Here is a 16,536-nt window from a genome sequence, read left to right on the forward strand (position 1 = left end):
GCAACCCTCTACCTGTGACTCTTATGAAAGGTCAAGGTCATTTGAATATCTTGGATAAGTGTTCTGGAGGGTCTTGAGTCACAAACCCAAAGAGGTATAGCTATTGACTGTAGAATCAGGAAACTGCCCGTTTGCATCCATCCTTCCATTTTTCTCAGGCAAGGTTAGGGTCATTTTAAAATCCTGGTTAATGGTCAGTTAAAGTTTGTTGTATGTGCATAAGAATGAATCTTGCAAGGGATGGCTGCCAAATTTAAATTGTAGAGTCATTAAGCATTGCCCTTCCATATTCATGCACTCTAACCCGTCATTCAACCTCAAGGCAAGGTTAGGGTCTTTTGGAAGTGAAAACATACTTGTATCTGTATTACGCAGTGGAGCAGGTGAGATATATATCCATCTTTTTATCAATATTTGTTGGGGATTGTCACACCCAGTGTAATGTATATAAATTGTCTAAAAGACTGATTCAATTTAGGTGATCAAGAATCTCTGTATATTTGTTTAAATAAACATTATTTTTTTTTTTTTTTTTTTTACATGTTCATGGTCCAGTTGGAAACATGAATAATGTATAAGACAAAGGAGATAACATTATTTTGTTGATGTATTTTAATGCTCTTTCAAAATGAGGTGCAACATATATAGTGACCAGTTGCATTTACCAGTTTTTGTTTCCACCACCTTTGTGGATTATTCTTGTCTCATCATTGTGTACAGTATGATATCATGTGTAAATTGAACAGGCATGTGGTGTTTTAATGCAGTGCCAATGACGGGAATTGTGTGATATCATGTGAAATGTGTTGTGGTGAGAAAAATGAAATTAACAAAATAACATTTTTATAATAAGTAACTAATTTTTACAAAAAAGGATAAGATGAGTGAATGATGCAATGTCAGTTGAAGCAGATACCATCCATAATTGCATATGAGTGCAAACTGCACAGACCCATATCTGCTGTTGCATAATGCACTGGCAGATCTGGGTCAGTACAGTTTGTTAGGAGGAACAGTTGAATAAACAGCATAGACCCTAATCTGCCAGTGCATTGTGATGCAGCAGATTGGGATCTTTGTCATTTGCAGTAATAATTGACTTATAAGCAAGTATATTTAATAATAAATTGAACACATGTGAATATTGGATATAGCATATTATAAGTGATGTTATGGTTTGTGTTGTAATGTGTAATATATATGAAGGTCCCTATAATGAGTATGACAATTATAAAGGTCCCAATGATGAATATAACAATTAAGAAGGTCCCTTTGATGAATATGACAATTATAAAAGTCTCTATGATGAATATGACAATTATAAAGGTCCCTATGATGACTATGACAGTTATAAAGGTCCCTATGATGAATATGACAATTATAAAGGTCTCTATGATGAATATGACAATTATAAAGGTCCCTATGATGACTATGACAGTTATAAAGGTCCCTATGATGAATATGACAATTATAAAGGTCCCTATGATGAATATGACAATTATAAAGGTCCCTATGATAAATATGACAATTATAAAGGTCCCTATGATGAATATGACAATTATAAAGGTCCCTATAATGAGTATGACAATTATAAAGGTCCCTATGATGAGTATGACAATTATAAAGGTCCCTATGATGAGTATGACAATTATAAAGGTCCCTATGATGAATATGACAATTATAAAGGTTCCTTTGATGAATATGACAATTATAAAAGTCTCTATGATGAATATGACAATTATAAAGGTCCCTTTGATGAATATGACAATTATAAAGGTCCCTATGATGAGTATGACAATTATAAAGGTCCCTATAATGAGTATGACAATTATAAAGGTCCCTATGATGAGTATGACAATTATAAAGGTCCCTATGATGAGTATGACAATTTTAGGTTTTTTTTAATGAATATGACAATTATAAAGGTTTCTTTTAATGAATATGACAATTATAAAGGTTTCTTTTAATGAATATGACAATTATAAAGGTTTCTTTTAATGAATATGACAATTATAAAGGTCACTATGATGAGTACGACAATTATAAAGATCCCTATGAAGAGTATGACAATTATAAAGGTTCCTTTAATGAGAATGACAATTATAAAGGTCCCTATGATGACAAATATGAAGGCCTGCATAATGAGGTTGACAAATATAAAGGTCTGTATGATGAGTGTGACAAATATGAAGGCCCCTATGATGAGTGTGACAAATATGAAGGCCATTATTTAGCTCTTGATAGGTTGTATATGGCAACCAGTATAACTGGTGGGGTAAGAACCAGGGAAAACCCTGGTGAGAACCACCAACCATGGGAAGCTACTGGCAAGCTTTCCCACAGACCCATGTTGGCTGAGCCAGAAACTTGAACCCATGCAGACAGCGGTGAGATGGCAGTGATCAGTAAAGGCAAGCGCTTTAGTCCACTCGGGGTCCCAAAATGCATTTTGTAAAATTAAGACCACTGGTTGCAAATTTAAATATGTTTAAATTTTTGTAACATTTAACTAACTGCAGTTTGAAATTTAGTACTGAGGTAATAGGCATGCTTATCTGTTGAACTTTCATTGATATGCATCCATATTCCATTGAGTAAAGAAACATTATTGCTTGTCACTTCAAATGGTCTTCCAGTTCCTTTGATGAATAAAAAGCCATTAATTATTCACTTCCACTCTGTGTACATGTAATTTTTTAATACCTTTTGGATAATTGACTTATAGTTTAACAAAGAGTAAAGTAAGCCTATAAAATGTCTTCCACCAGTCAATGGTCATAGAGTATTAATTTCAACCAAACAATGGCCATAGAGTATTAGTTTCCGTTGTGCCAAATATAACTTCTAAACTTGAATTATGATTTAAAAATAGATTTACATTTTTACACTTAATTCTTAAGATTGATTGATTGATATATTAATGACACATCAGCAAATGAAAGACTATTCAGTGATGATTAATGGTACATGTAGCAAAGTGCCCTGCTCAGAGGCACAGCATGGCAGCCATTTGAGCAGGTATGGGCAGGGTTTGAACCAGCGACCAGTGGCATCGCTAGGGTTGGTGTCACGCAGTGTGGTAACTCATGGTGTCACCCCCATGGACTTCCTTCTGTAACAGACCATACAGAATTCTTAGTAATGTCATTTTGGTGTCACCCCCTCTGATGGTGTTACCTGGTGCGGTCTGCACCCACCACACACTCCTAGTAATGCCACTGCCAGCAACCTATAGAATGAAAATAAAGTTGTTTTGTCCTTTTTTTGTTTTGTTTTTTTGAAATTTCTAACGTCATCTTAAACTTAAGTTTGTCTGAAAATCTCTAATGTATTGCTGTATAAAAATAAACAGATAACATTATTGTATATACTGTGTTGTCTACTATTTTTCATACACTCTTACTTTTCAATACACCATCAATTACCTTTTATTATTTGTACACCTGAAAAGGTACTAATAAAAAAGTGTACAAAAAAATAAGGACAATACAGTGTAATACAAATGTATGTTAAATGTACAAAACACCTCCAACCATGCATAGCATTGTCCCAGACAGATCTTCCAGTGCGTTATGAGCCAGAAGATCTAAGTCTACAATGCTTGTTGCAGCTAAGATTTAAAGCAGACAGGGTACTGCGATAGCTCTGTTGGTCGAGTGCCTGATGTGTGATCCAAAAACGGTTGTGGGTTTATTACGTACTCATTTATTCTTCTATCGCTGTGTTTAGTATGTATTTCCTTAGTACACCCACATGGGAACTATTTAGGTGTTTTAACTGATGTCTGTGCATAAGTATTTTCTCATCCACGAGATGAAACTTTTATAAATTACAGTACCATCTTTATTCATTTATAAGTTGAGTCAAACTGCAAACAACAAAGATCCTTATCTGCTGTAACATAATACATCTGCAGATAAGAGTCTATCATGTTTATTCTACCAATTACTCCCAACAAACTGGACAGACCAGATCCGCCAGCACTTAATGTGACAGCAGATCTGGGTCTGTGTAGTTTGCAATTGGACCTGACTTCAGTTTGCTTTGACTTCCATTCATACATTTTAGCTAAACATATTTGGAAAGGTTTTTTTTATATAAAAACTGTAATAAATACAAAACTACATTCATGTTTTGATTCTAGTAGGGGGGAAAGAACTCATTTGATACGTCTTGACAATGACTATCAAACTCATTCTTTCCACCAACTTGGAACAAAACACGTATGTGGTTTTGTGTACATGTAATAATGGAATTATCTCATTAGAAATAATATGAACATGCTTTATTGCAACTCCATTTTAGTACATATTATATCATCAGTAACTAAAAATGGACTAAATAAATGTGGGAAATGCATCACATTTTTCATAGGATTTATCTCCCCTATTTACTGTTTCTATATTGCATCATAGGATAGACTGTACTTATAAATCTGACTGCAAACTGCACAGACCCAGATCTGCAGTAGCAACAAGTGCTGCCAGATGAGAATTTATTTCATTTGCAGTTTGACTTGTGAGTATATTGGTTAAAATGATAACTATTTACATTTATAGTTGTAGTGCACTTTTTTAGTGGGAATAGATACAGCAGGGAATTTATTTTGCAGAAAAATTATATTACTTTGGTTTTCAAGTGCAGACTGATTTTGTCAGTGGAAAATTGTGGGAAAGTGTTTTAGTGCATTTATTGGTTAAAATAAGGAAAAATAAACCTCTTTGCACATGTACAAGCAGTATGCAGGAATTTGAAACAAAATTCATTTGTCCAGTCAGGATATTATTTAATGTCCAGAACTTTTTCTTGACAAATACAATTTTTTCTTTATTTTGCATTATAAGTAGAATAATGGGCGGGGAAAAAAACTTTCAGAAAGCTGTGCACCGATTAAATCTTGAGTACACCTAACAGGAAATGAACCAGGATAAACAATAGACTTAAGAGATTTGCATGTGGCCTGATGTTACAATTAGTGTTTTTAAATTAAATTCAGTTTTTGTATCATGAAGTTGTATATATCCAGCTAAAAGTGTTTTCCTTACTATTTCAGGTGAACTGAATCACTTTATTTATATTTATAAATTGGGTTTGCATCCTTGGCATAAGGGTATTCATCTTTTTAAAACCAATAACTTACTAGGTATTCAGCAATTATCTGGATCAACTTCCTTTGTGCCATGGGATGCATCTCACCATGAAGTTCAAGCTGAGAAGGGTTGGACTTCTTAAAAGAGTTGGGTTTATGTAAAAATGGTTTAATTTATATTTTCAGGATTTTAACCTTTTTTGCCTTTATCTTTGTCTTGTAGACCTTTTGGGGATACCTAAACTCTAGCCAAGATTGTGCTGATGTTCCATAAAATCTTGTACACACACACACATTGACACCTACACATCATATGATTTGCCACATTTTTAAAGCAGTTGTGATGTTTGCTTCATGTGCAATTTTGTTTTGGGTACACTTATGTCATTGAGGTCAAGATCAAAGAGGTTAAAGGTCAGAGCTATGGAGATACATTTTTGAAGTTGGCTTCTACCCTCATCATGAATTGATTCAAATAAATATATTTATATATACTGCCATTGCACAGTTTGCCCAGTAATAACCCTAGGTATGATCTTTTCCTTTCTTCCCAGTCACTAAGGTCAAAGGTCATCATTACATTGCATTATTATTTTCTTTACTATGCAGCATAAGACTAGTGCTATTCATAATCTACCATTTAAGTTGGTTCGATTCCTTCACTGGTGGAGGTTAGAGCATCTGCCTTGGATGCAGGAGGTCGTGGGTTCAATCCCTGGCCAAGTCATATCACAGACTTACAAAAATGGTACTAACAGCTGCCTTGCTTGGCGCTCAGCATTAAGAGGTTAGTGTTAGGACTGGTTGGCCTGGTGTCAGGATAATGTGACTGGGTGGGATATGATGCTATATGTCTGTGACATGATGCCCCAGTGCTAGACATCACTATAAACTGCCACACTGCAGACATCGTAGCAATATGACTGAAAAATTGTTAAAGCTACGTTAAAAATCTAAATGACACACATACACACCTTCACTGGTGGAAAATGTGTAAACATTAACTGAGTTTCTTAGATATTTTATGTCTGTAATCTTAATAATCAATTACTATAATTCACTGTGAGTTATGCCCCTTTTGTGTACCTTGTTGAATATGAAGAAGTAAAAATGGGTTCTTGAATGTTGTGTCTTATCAGAGTAGGTATGGAGTGAATGTCTGTTAAGCCATGTTTTAGTGTAAGGACTTCATGTGTTGTCAATAGACAGTGTTCTGTTATTATAACTTTCTGAGCCTGATGAAATTTAGTCCAGAAACCTTTGAAACAGAATCTTTAACAAATTACTGGTGTTGTCTGAAAATTGCTGGGTTTGGAACAACCTTTGAAACAGCTAGCAGAATCATTGAAAAATTACTGGTGTTGTCTGAAAATTGCTGGGTTTGGAACAATCAGGCAGGCAGCAATTTTGAATGCCGATTCATGTTAGATGGTATATGGTAGTCCTGATAAAGCTGATGCAGCACACTATCCAGGTGGATTAATTGTTAATCTCCTCCTGTCTGCTAATCCATTTGTTCTAGATGTACAAATGGAGTTTAGACTGGAACTGACATAAATGTAAACATGATTAGCATCAGATAATGCTTTCTATGCAGGCTATCATAGTCATACCCCTGCTGAGTGCACAGAGAAGTCTGGGAAAATACATATAACACTTCTTCCATAAACACTGTCTAACCCATTTCTTTTCTACACCTAAACAAACTTTTTACATTGTGAAATTGTCAGGTTTAAACATCAGGTTGCAAACATTTCAGCTGTGGATACTTTATTTGTTTATTAAAAATGGTTTCACATCATGGAGAAATATATTGCCTCTATTTATTTCAAATTATTCTTGTTTCAGATGCCCGGTTAATTACACTGTCATAGATTATATAATAAAATTACAGAGAATTCATTTTCTTTCCTTAGATATGACTTTTTATAGATCTTGTGTTGAATGTAATGGTCTTCCATACTTAAACTGAGACTGGGTAAAGATTTAGACGTCCATACTTAGACTGGGTCAAGATTTCCATACTTAGACTCGGTAAAGACTTCCATATTTAGATCGGTTAAAGACTTCCATACTTGGACTAGATGAAGACTTCCATACTTGGACTAGATAAAGACTTCCATACTTGGACTAGATAAAGACTTCCATACTTGGACTAGATAAAGACTTCCATACTTAGACTGGGTAAAAACTTCCATACTTAGACTGGGTCAAGACTTCCATACTTAGACTGGATAAAGACTTCCATATTTAGATCGGTTAAAGACTTCCATACTTGGACTAGATAAAGACTTCCATATTTGGACTAGATAAAGACTTCCATACTTGGACTAGATAAAGACTTCCATACTTAGACTGGATAAAGACTTCCATACTTAGACTGGGTCAAGACTTCCATATTTAGACTGGGTAAAAACTTCCATACTTAGACTGGGTAAAGACTTCCATATTTAGACTGGATAAAGACTTCCATACTTAGACCGGGTAAAAACTTTTACTTGGACTAGATAAAGACTTCCATACTTAGACTAGATAAAGACTTCCATACTTGGACTAGATAAAGACTTCCATATTTAGACTAGATAAAAACTTCCATACTTAGACTGGGTCAAGATTTTCATATTTAGACTGGATAAAGACTTCCATACTTAGACCGGGTAAAAACTTTTACTTAGACTGGGTAAAGACTTCCATACTTAGACTGGGTAAAGACTTCCATACTTAGACTGGGTCAAGACTTCCATGCTTAGACTGGATAAAGACTTCCATACTTAGACTGGGTAAAAACTTTTACTTAGACTGGGTAAAGACTTCCATACTTAGACTGGGTAAAGACTTCCATACTTAGACTGGGTCAAGACTTCCATGCTTAGACTGGATAAAGACTTCCATACTTAGACCGGGTAAAAACTTTTACTTAGACTGGGTAAAGACTTCCATACTTAGACTGGGTAAAGACTTCCATACTTAGACTGGGTCAAGACTTTCATATTTAGACTGGATAAAGACTTCCATACTTAGACCGGGTAAAAACTTTTACTTAGACTGGGTAAAGACTTCCATACTTAGACTGGGTAAAGACTTCCATACTTAGACTGGGTCAAGACTTCCATACTTAGACTGGATAAAGACTTCCATACTTAGACCAGGTAAAAACTTTTACTTAGACTGGGTAAAGACTTCCATACTTAGGGTAAAGATTTCCATACTTGGACTAGATAAAGACTTCCATACTTAGACTGGATAAAGACTTCCATACTTAGACTGGGTCAAGACTTCCATACTTAGACTGGATAAAGACTTCCATACTTAGACCGGGTAAAAACTTTTACTTAGACTGGGTAAAGACTTCCATACTTAGGGTAAAGACTTCCATACTTAGGGTAAAGATTTTAGCCTTCAATACTTAAACTTGTGGACTGGGTAAAGAATCATCTTGTTTCTGAAGTAGAATCACCGTCAGTTGGGAATTTAATTAGGTGACTTTTACCCGGAACTTAACAAAAGCTGATACACCATGAAAAATAGTAAATTTACTACAAGTTTTTGCTGCCTAGTTTTAGTGAAATTTTATATTAATGAGGCATGAATTGCCTGTGACATTAAGATTATGGGCTGCTTGCATGTTTCAAAATATGATGGTGCTGTTATTGCCTTTAGTTTTCAAGATTCTATGAACTATTATGATTTATAATTGTGATGTAAATATGAAATTTTTGTATCATCTTATTTAAAATTAACTTCGTTGCAGCTGATCTTTTACTAAAGCTAGAAGTACTCTGTCACAAGCAAGTTACTGCAACAACTAGATACATCATAACAACCCATGTATTACAAAAAGTGTGGTCATCTAAAATTTTCTTCAATTATTTCATCATTTCAGTTCACTAAAGTCACTAAATTGTAGGAAGAAACAAAAATTGTGAATTCAGCATAAAATTGTACACTTGTTGTATCAATGCATACATGGCAAAGTGGCTTTCTACTGTCTGGTAGTTCCTGTTTTAATCACTGAGTGCAGATATTGAATGATTTAAGATCGTTACCTTACTAAGATAAAAATGACACTAATGCAGACTTGACTGAATTTACATATGCACTGGTTATCAGTTAAAATATTTAAAAAAGACATTTGAGGAGTGTAGTGAATGACAAATCAGCTCTGACTCACAGCTAGATAGAGTAAACTCACTTTCTAAAGCTAAGTTTATACTTTCACCTCATCCACTCTGTGTTTATTTAAAATACTTTTGGGGAACAAGTACTTTACAGAGTAAGCCAAGTACACAGACATTTATGTTAGGTTGATTCAAGTGAGAAATTGCTGTATATACTCACTTATAAGTCAAGTACAAGTACAAACAAGATAGATCTTGATCCGCTGAAGCACAACGTGCCTAGAGATCAGGTTCTATGTTTTTTGTTCTACTGATGATTCCTAACAAACCACATAGACCCAGATCTGCCAGTGCTTTATGCAGTGGAAGATCTGGGTCTGTGCAGTTTGCAGTTGGACTAGTCTTATAAGCATATATATATGGTAGTACTCACATTTTTTAAACAATTCTTTATATTTGTACAGTAAGATATGTCCACAAAAGATAGGCTATATATAGTGGTCAGTATAACTGGTGGAGGGAAAACCCTGGTAAGAATGATTGACCCACAGGAAGTTTTCTCATATACCCACATTAAAACAAGAATAGTCATTACTATTTTAATAGAATGTGCAGGTATTTCATTTATTTAAAAATTTGTTTCTGATATGTTTTGATATGCTGTACTCTTAATTCGTTTATTTTTGAAGGCATCAAATTGCAAGATTTTACAATTTAAATAATCATCCAATGCTAATAGGGAAAGGATACTTCCATACTTCATAGATGCTGTATAGACTCACTTATGAGTCCAACTGCGAATAAGAGATCCTGATCTGCTGTCACATAGTATGCAGCAGATTAGGGTCTATGTTGTTGTTTTACTGACAAACTAACAAACTGCATTGAAACAGATCTGCTGGTGCATTATGCAATGGCAGATCTGGGTTTTTGCAGTTTGCAGTTGGACTTAGAAGGAAGTATATATGGTAGGTCAGTGCTTAAATTTTCAGCACCCACAAAAATGGATACCTCCATGAAAAACAGCTAATTAATAGTAATGAGCCTGTTGAAACAAGTCTTGTTTATGTATTTTGTAGCTAACAATGACATTTATTTACTATGAGATGATTTGTTGCTTTTATGATTGGCTACAGCTCCTAATTAGTGAGGGATGCTGGATGGCTGAGTTGTCTTTGGCACTCGCCTATGCAAATTACTCACATGTTTCATCTCTGTCCATGCAAATTCTAGTCCCAGCTTGACCAGTGTAGGTATGTGAGATAAACTTTGTCAGTAACTTAATCACGGATTAGTGATTCTTCCTCCACCATATTTTCTGACCGCCATGTATAGCCTATCATGTGCTGAAAAATTGTGTTAAACCCCAGAAAACCAAAAAGAATCTAATTAGTGATACATATTTTCATTTAAAAGAGCAAAGCTATATTTCAGGTACACCCAATTTTGATATTAGTATGCATCATACACAAAAAAACTTTGTTGTATCATTCAAATGTACAAGTCCTCATCACTTTGGATGAGTACGGTAGCTATGACTGTTCACTACCAAAGTTTGGAGTTTACACCTTTCCTGGGAGTAGATAATTGTATGTTTGTATAGTAGGTGAAACCAGTTAGTTCAATATCCATATTGCATAACAATAAATTACCTGCCATGTCCTGGCAGCTCCAGGTGTGTAGAGATTTCATTGTGTGCCTTTTCTTATTACAGTCAATTGGCTTTAATGTATGTCAGGTAGCCCAGCCTCAAAAATGTATTATCTTTTGGAGAACATTATTGATGGTCCATTCATAAACTTTATATACAAGAAAAACAAGACTTTGATTTCAAAAATCTTTTAAATGAAATTATTACAAGAATTTGCAGAAGTCTGGATCCATGGTCTTAGGGAAATGTATCATTGCCTTGTAAACCGAATGGTTTTTAAATGCACCCAAATGATGTAAATATAGCATAATAAAACCAGTTTACTGGCCTCGATGCGGCCCACAGACTATAAGTTGCAGATGCCAGCTATATACACCAACACGGTAGGTTTTGTGACGTAATACATTCATTGCTAGTGTGCACAGAATTTTGTGACTGTCTTGAATCCAATACAGCGTTTGACTTGGTAAGATTGACTCTGATGTATAAGGGCCCAAGATGGTTACAACACTTGGTACACCCAATGTATCTAACAGAGGAGAAAATAATTTGAAAACAGAGGAGAAAATAATTTGAATTTGTTGTTTGCAGTCGGACTGAATATTTGTATGATCGTATATGTAATGATAATTATATGATGCTGACTATATGATGAAATTAATGTCACTTCTATGCCTGCATTTAAAATAAACACAAAAGACATTTAGGGATCTTCTTGCATTATTGAATGATTATCTACAGTTGAATAGACGTCAATGTGATCTATTTGTCAAAATGTACTATTTTACCGTGTCCAACAATACTTGTATTGACCTGTATTTGTTGTTTACCATATATACTCACATATAAGTTGAGTACAACTGCAAACTGCACAGACCCAAGTCTGCTGTTGCATAATGTACTGGCACATCTGGGTCTATGCAGTTTGTTAGCAGTGATCTGTATGAAAGGAACAACATAAATCCTGATCTGCCTGTGCATTATGCAATGGCAGATCAGGGTCTTTGTTGTTTGCAGATGGACTAAAATTATAAGTGAGTTTATATGGTGTCAGTTTTCTTGTATTTTATGGTGCAACAAACCATAAATTATAAGACCCAGTGAACAATGATCCATCTGTAAAGTTAATAAAAATACCTTTGGCAAACAATGAATCTAATTATGAACAAAATTATCCCTTTTTCGACAACAAAAAGAAAGTTTATAGGAGCCAAAATAGGTTCCTGTTTATAACAGACATATCATATTCGAACCACCCTTTAAAAATCCCAAATGGGTTATTTTTTCTTTTGAAACTGTACAATGTGCTTTTGAATATTATATCATTTTAAACAATTTATATTTATTATTAATATTTTGTTCCACCATAAATTCTGTACATCCTGAGAATGGGCATTTAGATATAATTAATAAATTTATTAAGTTGATTAAGCAGCATTATTGGTTAGATCAACCTGGGTACAGTTGTGTTTTTTTTAAAAGCTGATAATCTGTATAAAAAAGATTATCATCAATTAATGGCGTGCTACTGAGATGTCAACCCAAAACATTAAGAAAATTGAGCAGACAGTAACTCTGGTTGAGGTTAGATTTGAATTCTGTACTTTTTTACTTTAAATACAGGCTCAGTATTGTAGTACACCTGTAGAGAATTTATACATGCTGTACAAGAAATTTGTTAAGTATTCATGCATGTGGAGAAAAGCATGTATATTATTAGCACATGTAGATCTTGGTTAAAGAGCAATTGGAGTTTCATTGGTGGAGATCTACTTGCCAGTAATATCAGATTCATTATTGTGTGGATTATCATGTACATTGTGTGTTTAATTGCTTTCTTCTTTTCATGAACAATAATAGTTGTAATTTTTTTTCTTCATAATGCTCAATCAGTTAGCTTAATTGCAATGCCAGTTATCATTGTTATCATTATATGCTACTGTTATTGCAAGCTGGTCTTGAAAGTCAGTAGGAAAAGGGCAGTATTTCAATAAATTTTAGATCTGTTTTTATGTATTGCAGCATGAGTGTGTTGACTTTCACAATGTTAAATTACTTATGTAAATATGTTTAATATTATGAATTTAAATGAGTTAGTCTACTGTCTATATTCAGTTATAAGAAGAGTCGAACTGCAAAGAGCACAAGCCCATAATGCACCGGCAGATCTCGGTCTGAGCAGATTGTTTAGAGTAATCAGTAGAATAAACAGTATATATCCTGATCTGCAGGCACATGATGCTATGGCAGACCAGGATCTTTGTTGTTTGAAGTTTGACTTGACCTATAAGTGAGTACAGATGGTGTTTTGAGATTTAATGACAAGATGTGAAAATTGTTTTATGGACTTGGGAATATGAAACTATGCAGAAATTGGGAATGAAAGAGTGGTGTAAAAGAGATTTTATGCTTTATTTTTGTGGGTTTTAATGACACTTTTCTCACATTATTGACTTATCATGCTGAGAAAATGGGAACTAAGTGCTATCCCAAGGGAACACTGAGGCAGCTGACCTCGGACTGGCCTTGGTCGGTATGAAACCTGCGACCCTTGATGTTGTTTGTCAGATGCTCCACAAACTGAGCTACCATGATGTGATTCCCATATAAAGAACTAGCTCTGATTTATATCACATTTGCTATTTTCACACTTTACCCCTCCTATGACAAAGTTTCCTATGTTTTCATTGGTGACAGTGATTCATATGATGACCTGGTCAGTTGGGAAAAGACCAGATCATTGTGACATGACACCCTGAATAACGTATTTTTGGCTAATTGATAGGAAACAACATGCAAGAGATTGTTAAATGTCATTAGTTAGGTAAGCCTGGCCTGGCTTAACTGCATGCACCTCAGAGTAGTGGTCTAGGTCTAGCTGCACTTGCCAGTGTGAAAATCTTCAGCATATGCCTTTGTGTGTTAAGTTTGAAATGTGTGTGCAAGTGTTGCTATGTTATTTATGTCATTCCTAGATGAAGTATATTTAATCAGTATAAAATGGTTAAGGTTTCTTAGGATCACTCTAGGTGCAAAAAAATTTGACCACTGGGAAAGTTTGCTGACCCAGGGCAGTCTTTGGAGCTCTCGAACGGAGGACTTCCCTGGACCCTGTAAGCATGTAAAGCTGTGTATAAAGCCCGACATATAATAAATATTTTGGATGGTTTTAATTGGTTAAAATGCACGACACTAATCTGAGCAATGTCATTATATGGTCAGAATAAGTTCAATATGATCTACTAGATGAGGCGGGATGAACTGAATTTTCACTTCAGCAACAGGTGTGGAAGAGAAACTGAAAACATATTAAACATCATGGGCATTTGGAAAGATAGGGATTGTGAAAGTTAGGTCCCCCATCCCCTAAAACACCATTATCATTCAGGTGAGCCGGAATAGCTGATCAGACAGGGTGGAGAATATTTTGACTTTTCTTGGAATTATAGTAAGAAAAAAATTACACTGTGATCAGGTGCCTTATTGGAAATAAATCACCCTGACTAATGCATGGTAGATAATTACTGTTTATATCAATACTGTTTATGGAAGCCCTTTCCTGTCCACATCACAAAGTTTACTACACTAGCTATATTATTTACAGAGAACTGTGTCCTTACACTCCCTGTAGACCATCCCAGTTTCTAAATGCTGATACTGCAAGGATTCTGATCCTGTCATTGATTGTCTGACTCACAATCTTCATGTCAGTCTTGAACTTTTCAGTGGTCCATGATGTTTGATCTTTTCAGTGGTCCATGATGTTTGATCTTTTCAGTGGTTCGTGATGTTTGATCTTTTCAGTTTCCTCCTCTATGCTTATTATTGATGTTAAACCTTGATAATGGTACTTGTTTATTCAACTCATCCTGCCTTATCTAGTGTTAGACTTCCTTAACTCTTTCTTTACATAAAATCCCATTGGTCATAATAATGACTCACTAGTAAAACAGAGGACTGAACATGTTCTGTGTGTGGTTATGAGCATGCAGTCTTGTTAAGTGTTGTATGGTTGTTTAGTGGAGGGGGTGGGTTTTTTCTTAATTATATTCACAGCCTTACATGCTGCACCAGTGTTACGTTATGAATGCTAATGAATGAACTTGTCATATGAATGAACGAGGTGTGAACTTGAATAATTATTAGTTCAAAACTTGCATTAGAGTTTATAGTTAAAACAAAGATCAATAATAATTACCCTTAATTTGTTTTTCCTTTTGATGTAATTTATATTTTTTTAAAAATTTGCTTAGGTTGTAACATGAACTCATTAACCCCTGGCACCGCTTTACGTGGCAGGAGGTAGTAGCCTACTGCCGAGCTCTGTAGCATCAAGGTCATGTATGATACACTAAAGTGGGTGGTATTATAGAAAGGTAGACAGATGTAGCTCAACAATGATACCAAATAATCTGGACGTTCTAGTTGCACTACAAAATACAGGAGGAGAAACCTAATTTTTTGGGCCCGATTTTTTTCCCATCCAATATTCACCCTTGGTTGGAATCCAATTTTGTGTCCTGATTTTAGACTTTTTGGTCTCAGATGTAAGGCAGACTGGTCTGAACTGCACACAGACAGATGAACCTTTGCAAAAAAGTAGGATAAGATGGGAATTTGGAATAAAGAGTGCTCTCGATACAAAACTGATGGGTTCGTTAAGCAAAAAAACAACCAACTTTTACCCTTCTGCTCAAGCATTAGTGAAATAGCCAATGAAAAATGATGTTTCTAACACAACTAGGAATTAGGTTAATGGACAATCACTTGGAAGTTGATGTATTAGGATGTATTCAGAAATAGCCCACAAAATGTGTTTCCTACTCGCATTTCAGGCGAAAACGACAAATACCTCCATGGATTAACGAGTTGACAAAATAGCAAAGTTATATGATAATATTTTTATACCATAACATTTTTAGAGCAAAATCAAAATGTTTCTAAATACATTTATCTACCAATTATTTACACCTAATGTGAATTCCAAAGTTTTTCATGGATAAACCAAACGTGCATCACTTTTTACCTATGCACACTTAAGGCACAATAGATTTTATCTTCTTGTAAATCAAATGTTAGCTGTTATTTTATTGCATGCATTATTATGAATAATTGTGAAATTTGTTGGATGTACTTTTAATAAATATGTAGTAGCTATAAGATCGTAAAGAAAGTAGTATTAATGTTTGTACATAATATGCTGGATGTACATGTATATTAGATTAATTGGAATACACCTAGATCTATTCTATGCGCTTTGTTTCATGTCTGTGAACAAGTGTTATGCAGATGCCTGTAATTCATGTAAAGAAAGAGCTTAAGTATATTTATTCAGTACATCATTATTGTTATGTTGGCATGAGAGAATGTAATCATTGCTGTGTGGTAAAAATTATTTTCAGCAATTTGACTTTGTTATTATTATCTGGCCATTTGAAATTCTATAATGGGACTCTATGGAAAAAGGATGAAAACAAAAATTGGATTTCTTATATCCTATATTTTAAAAATAAAAAATACGACATTATTTATGCTCAAAGAACAAAAGTAATTTTTTATGATAATCATCAGGATAATTTATGGATTAATGATTCACAGGTTTATGTTCCAGTCAGATTTACCTCCCTGGAAAAATGGTGTCTGCTATCTTTTGGGTCAGCCTTCCTTAATGGTCCCAC

The 16,536-nt window shown here is 34.6% G+C and overlaps 1 protein-coding gene across 1 annotated transcript; it reads left to right on the forward strand.

The window, feature by feature from the left end:
- Positions 1 to 292: 292 nt before the first annotated feature.
- LOC149801801 (uncharacterized) lies at positions 293 to 16,263 on the forward strand. Its single transcript, XM_089956849.1, has 3 exons — positions 293 to 383; positions 1,264 to 1,894; positions 1,988 to 16,263. The coding sequence occupies exons 1-3, from the start codon at positions 293 to 295 to the stop codon at positions 2,232 to 2,234; spliced, it is 969 nt and encodes a 322-aa protein (XP_089812975.1). The 3' UTR covers positions 2,235 to 16,263.
- Positions 16,264 to 16,536: the final 273 nt, after the last annotated feature.

This window comes from Sinohyriopsis cumingii, chromosome 4, assembly GCF_028554795.1.
Source record: "Sinohyriopsis cumingii isolate HCF-2022 chromosome 4, ASM2855479v2, whole genome shotgun sequence".
NCBI classification, from domain to species: domain Eukaryota; kingdom Metazoa; phylum Mollusca; class Bivalvia; order Unionida; family Unionidae; genus Sinohyriopsis; species Sinohyriopsis cumingii.

Coding starts and splice junctions, on each gene's coding strand:
- LOC149801801 (XM_089956849.1), top strand. CDS start 293: ATGCACTCTAACCCGTCATTCAACCTCAAGGCAAGGTTAGGGTCTTTT. Junction 384..1,263: donor TGTATTACGCAGTGGAGCAG/GTGAGATATATA, acceptor ATAACAATTAAG/AAGGTCCCTTTGATGAATAT. Junction 1,895..1,987: donor GATGAGTATGACAATTTTAG/GTTTTTTTTAAT, acceptor ACAATTATAAAG/GTTTCTTTTAATGAATATGA.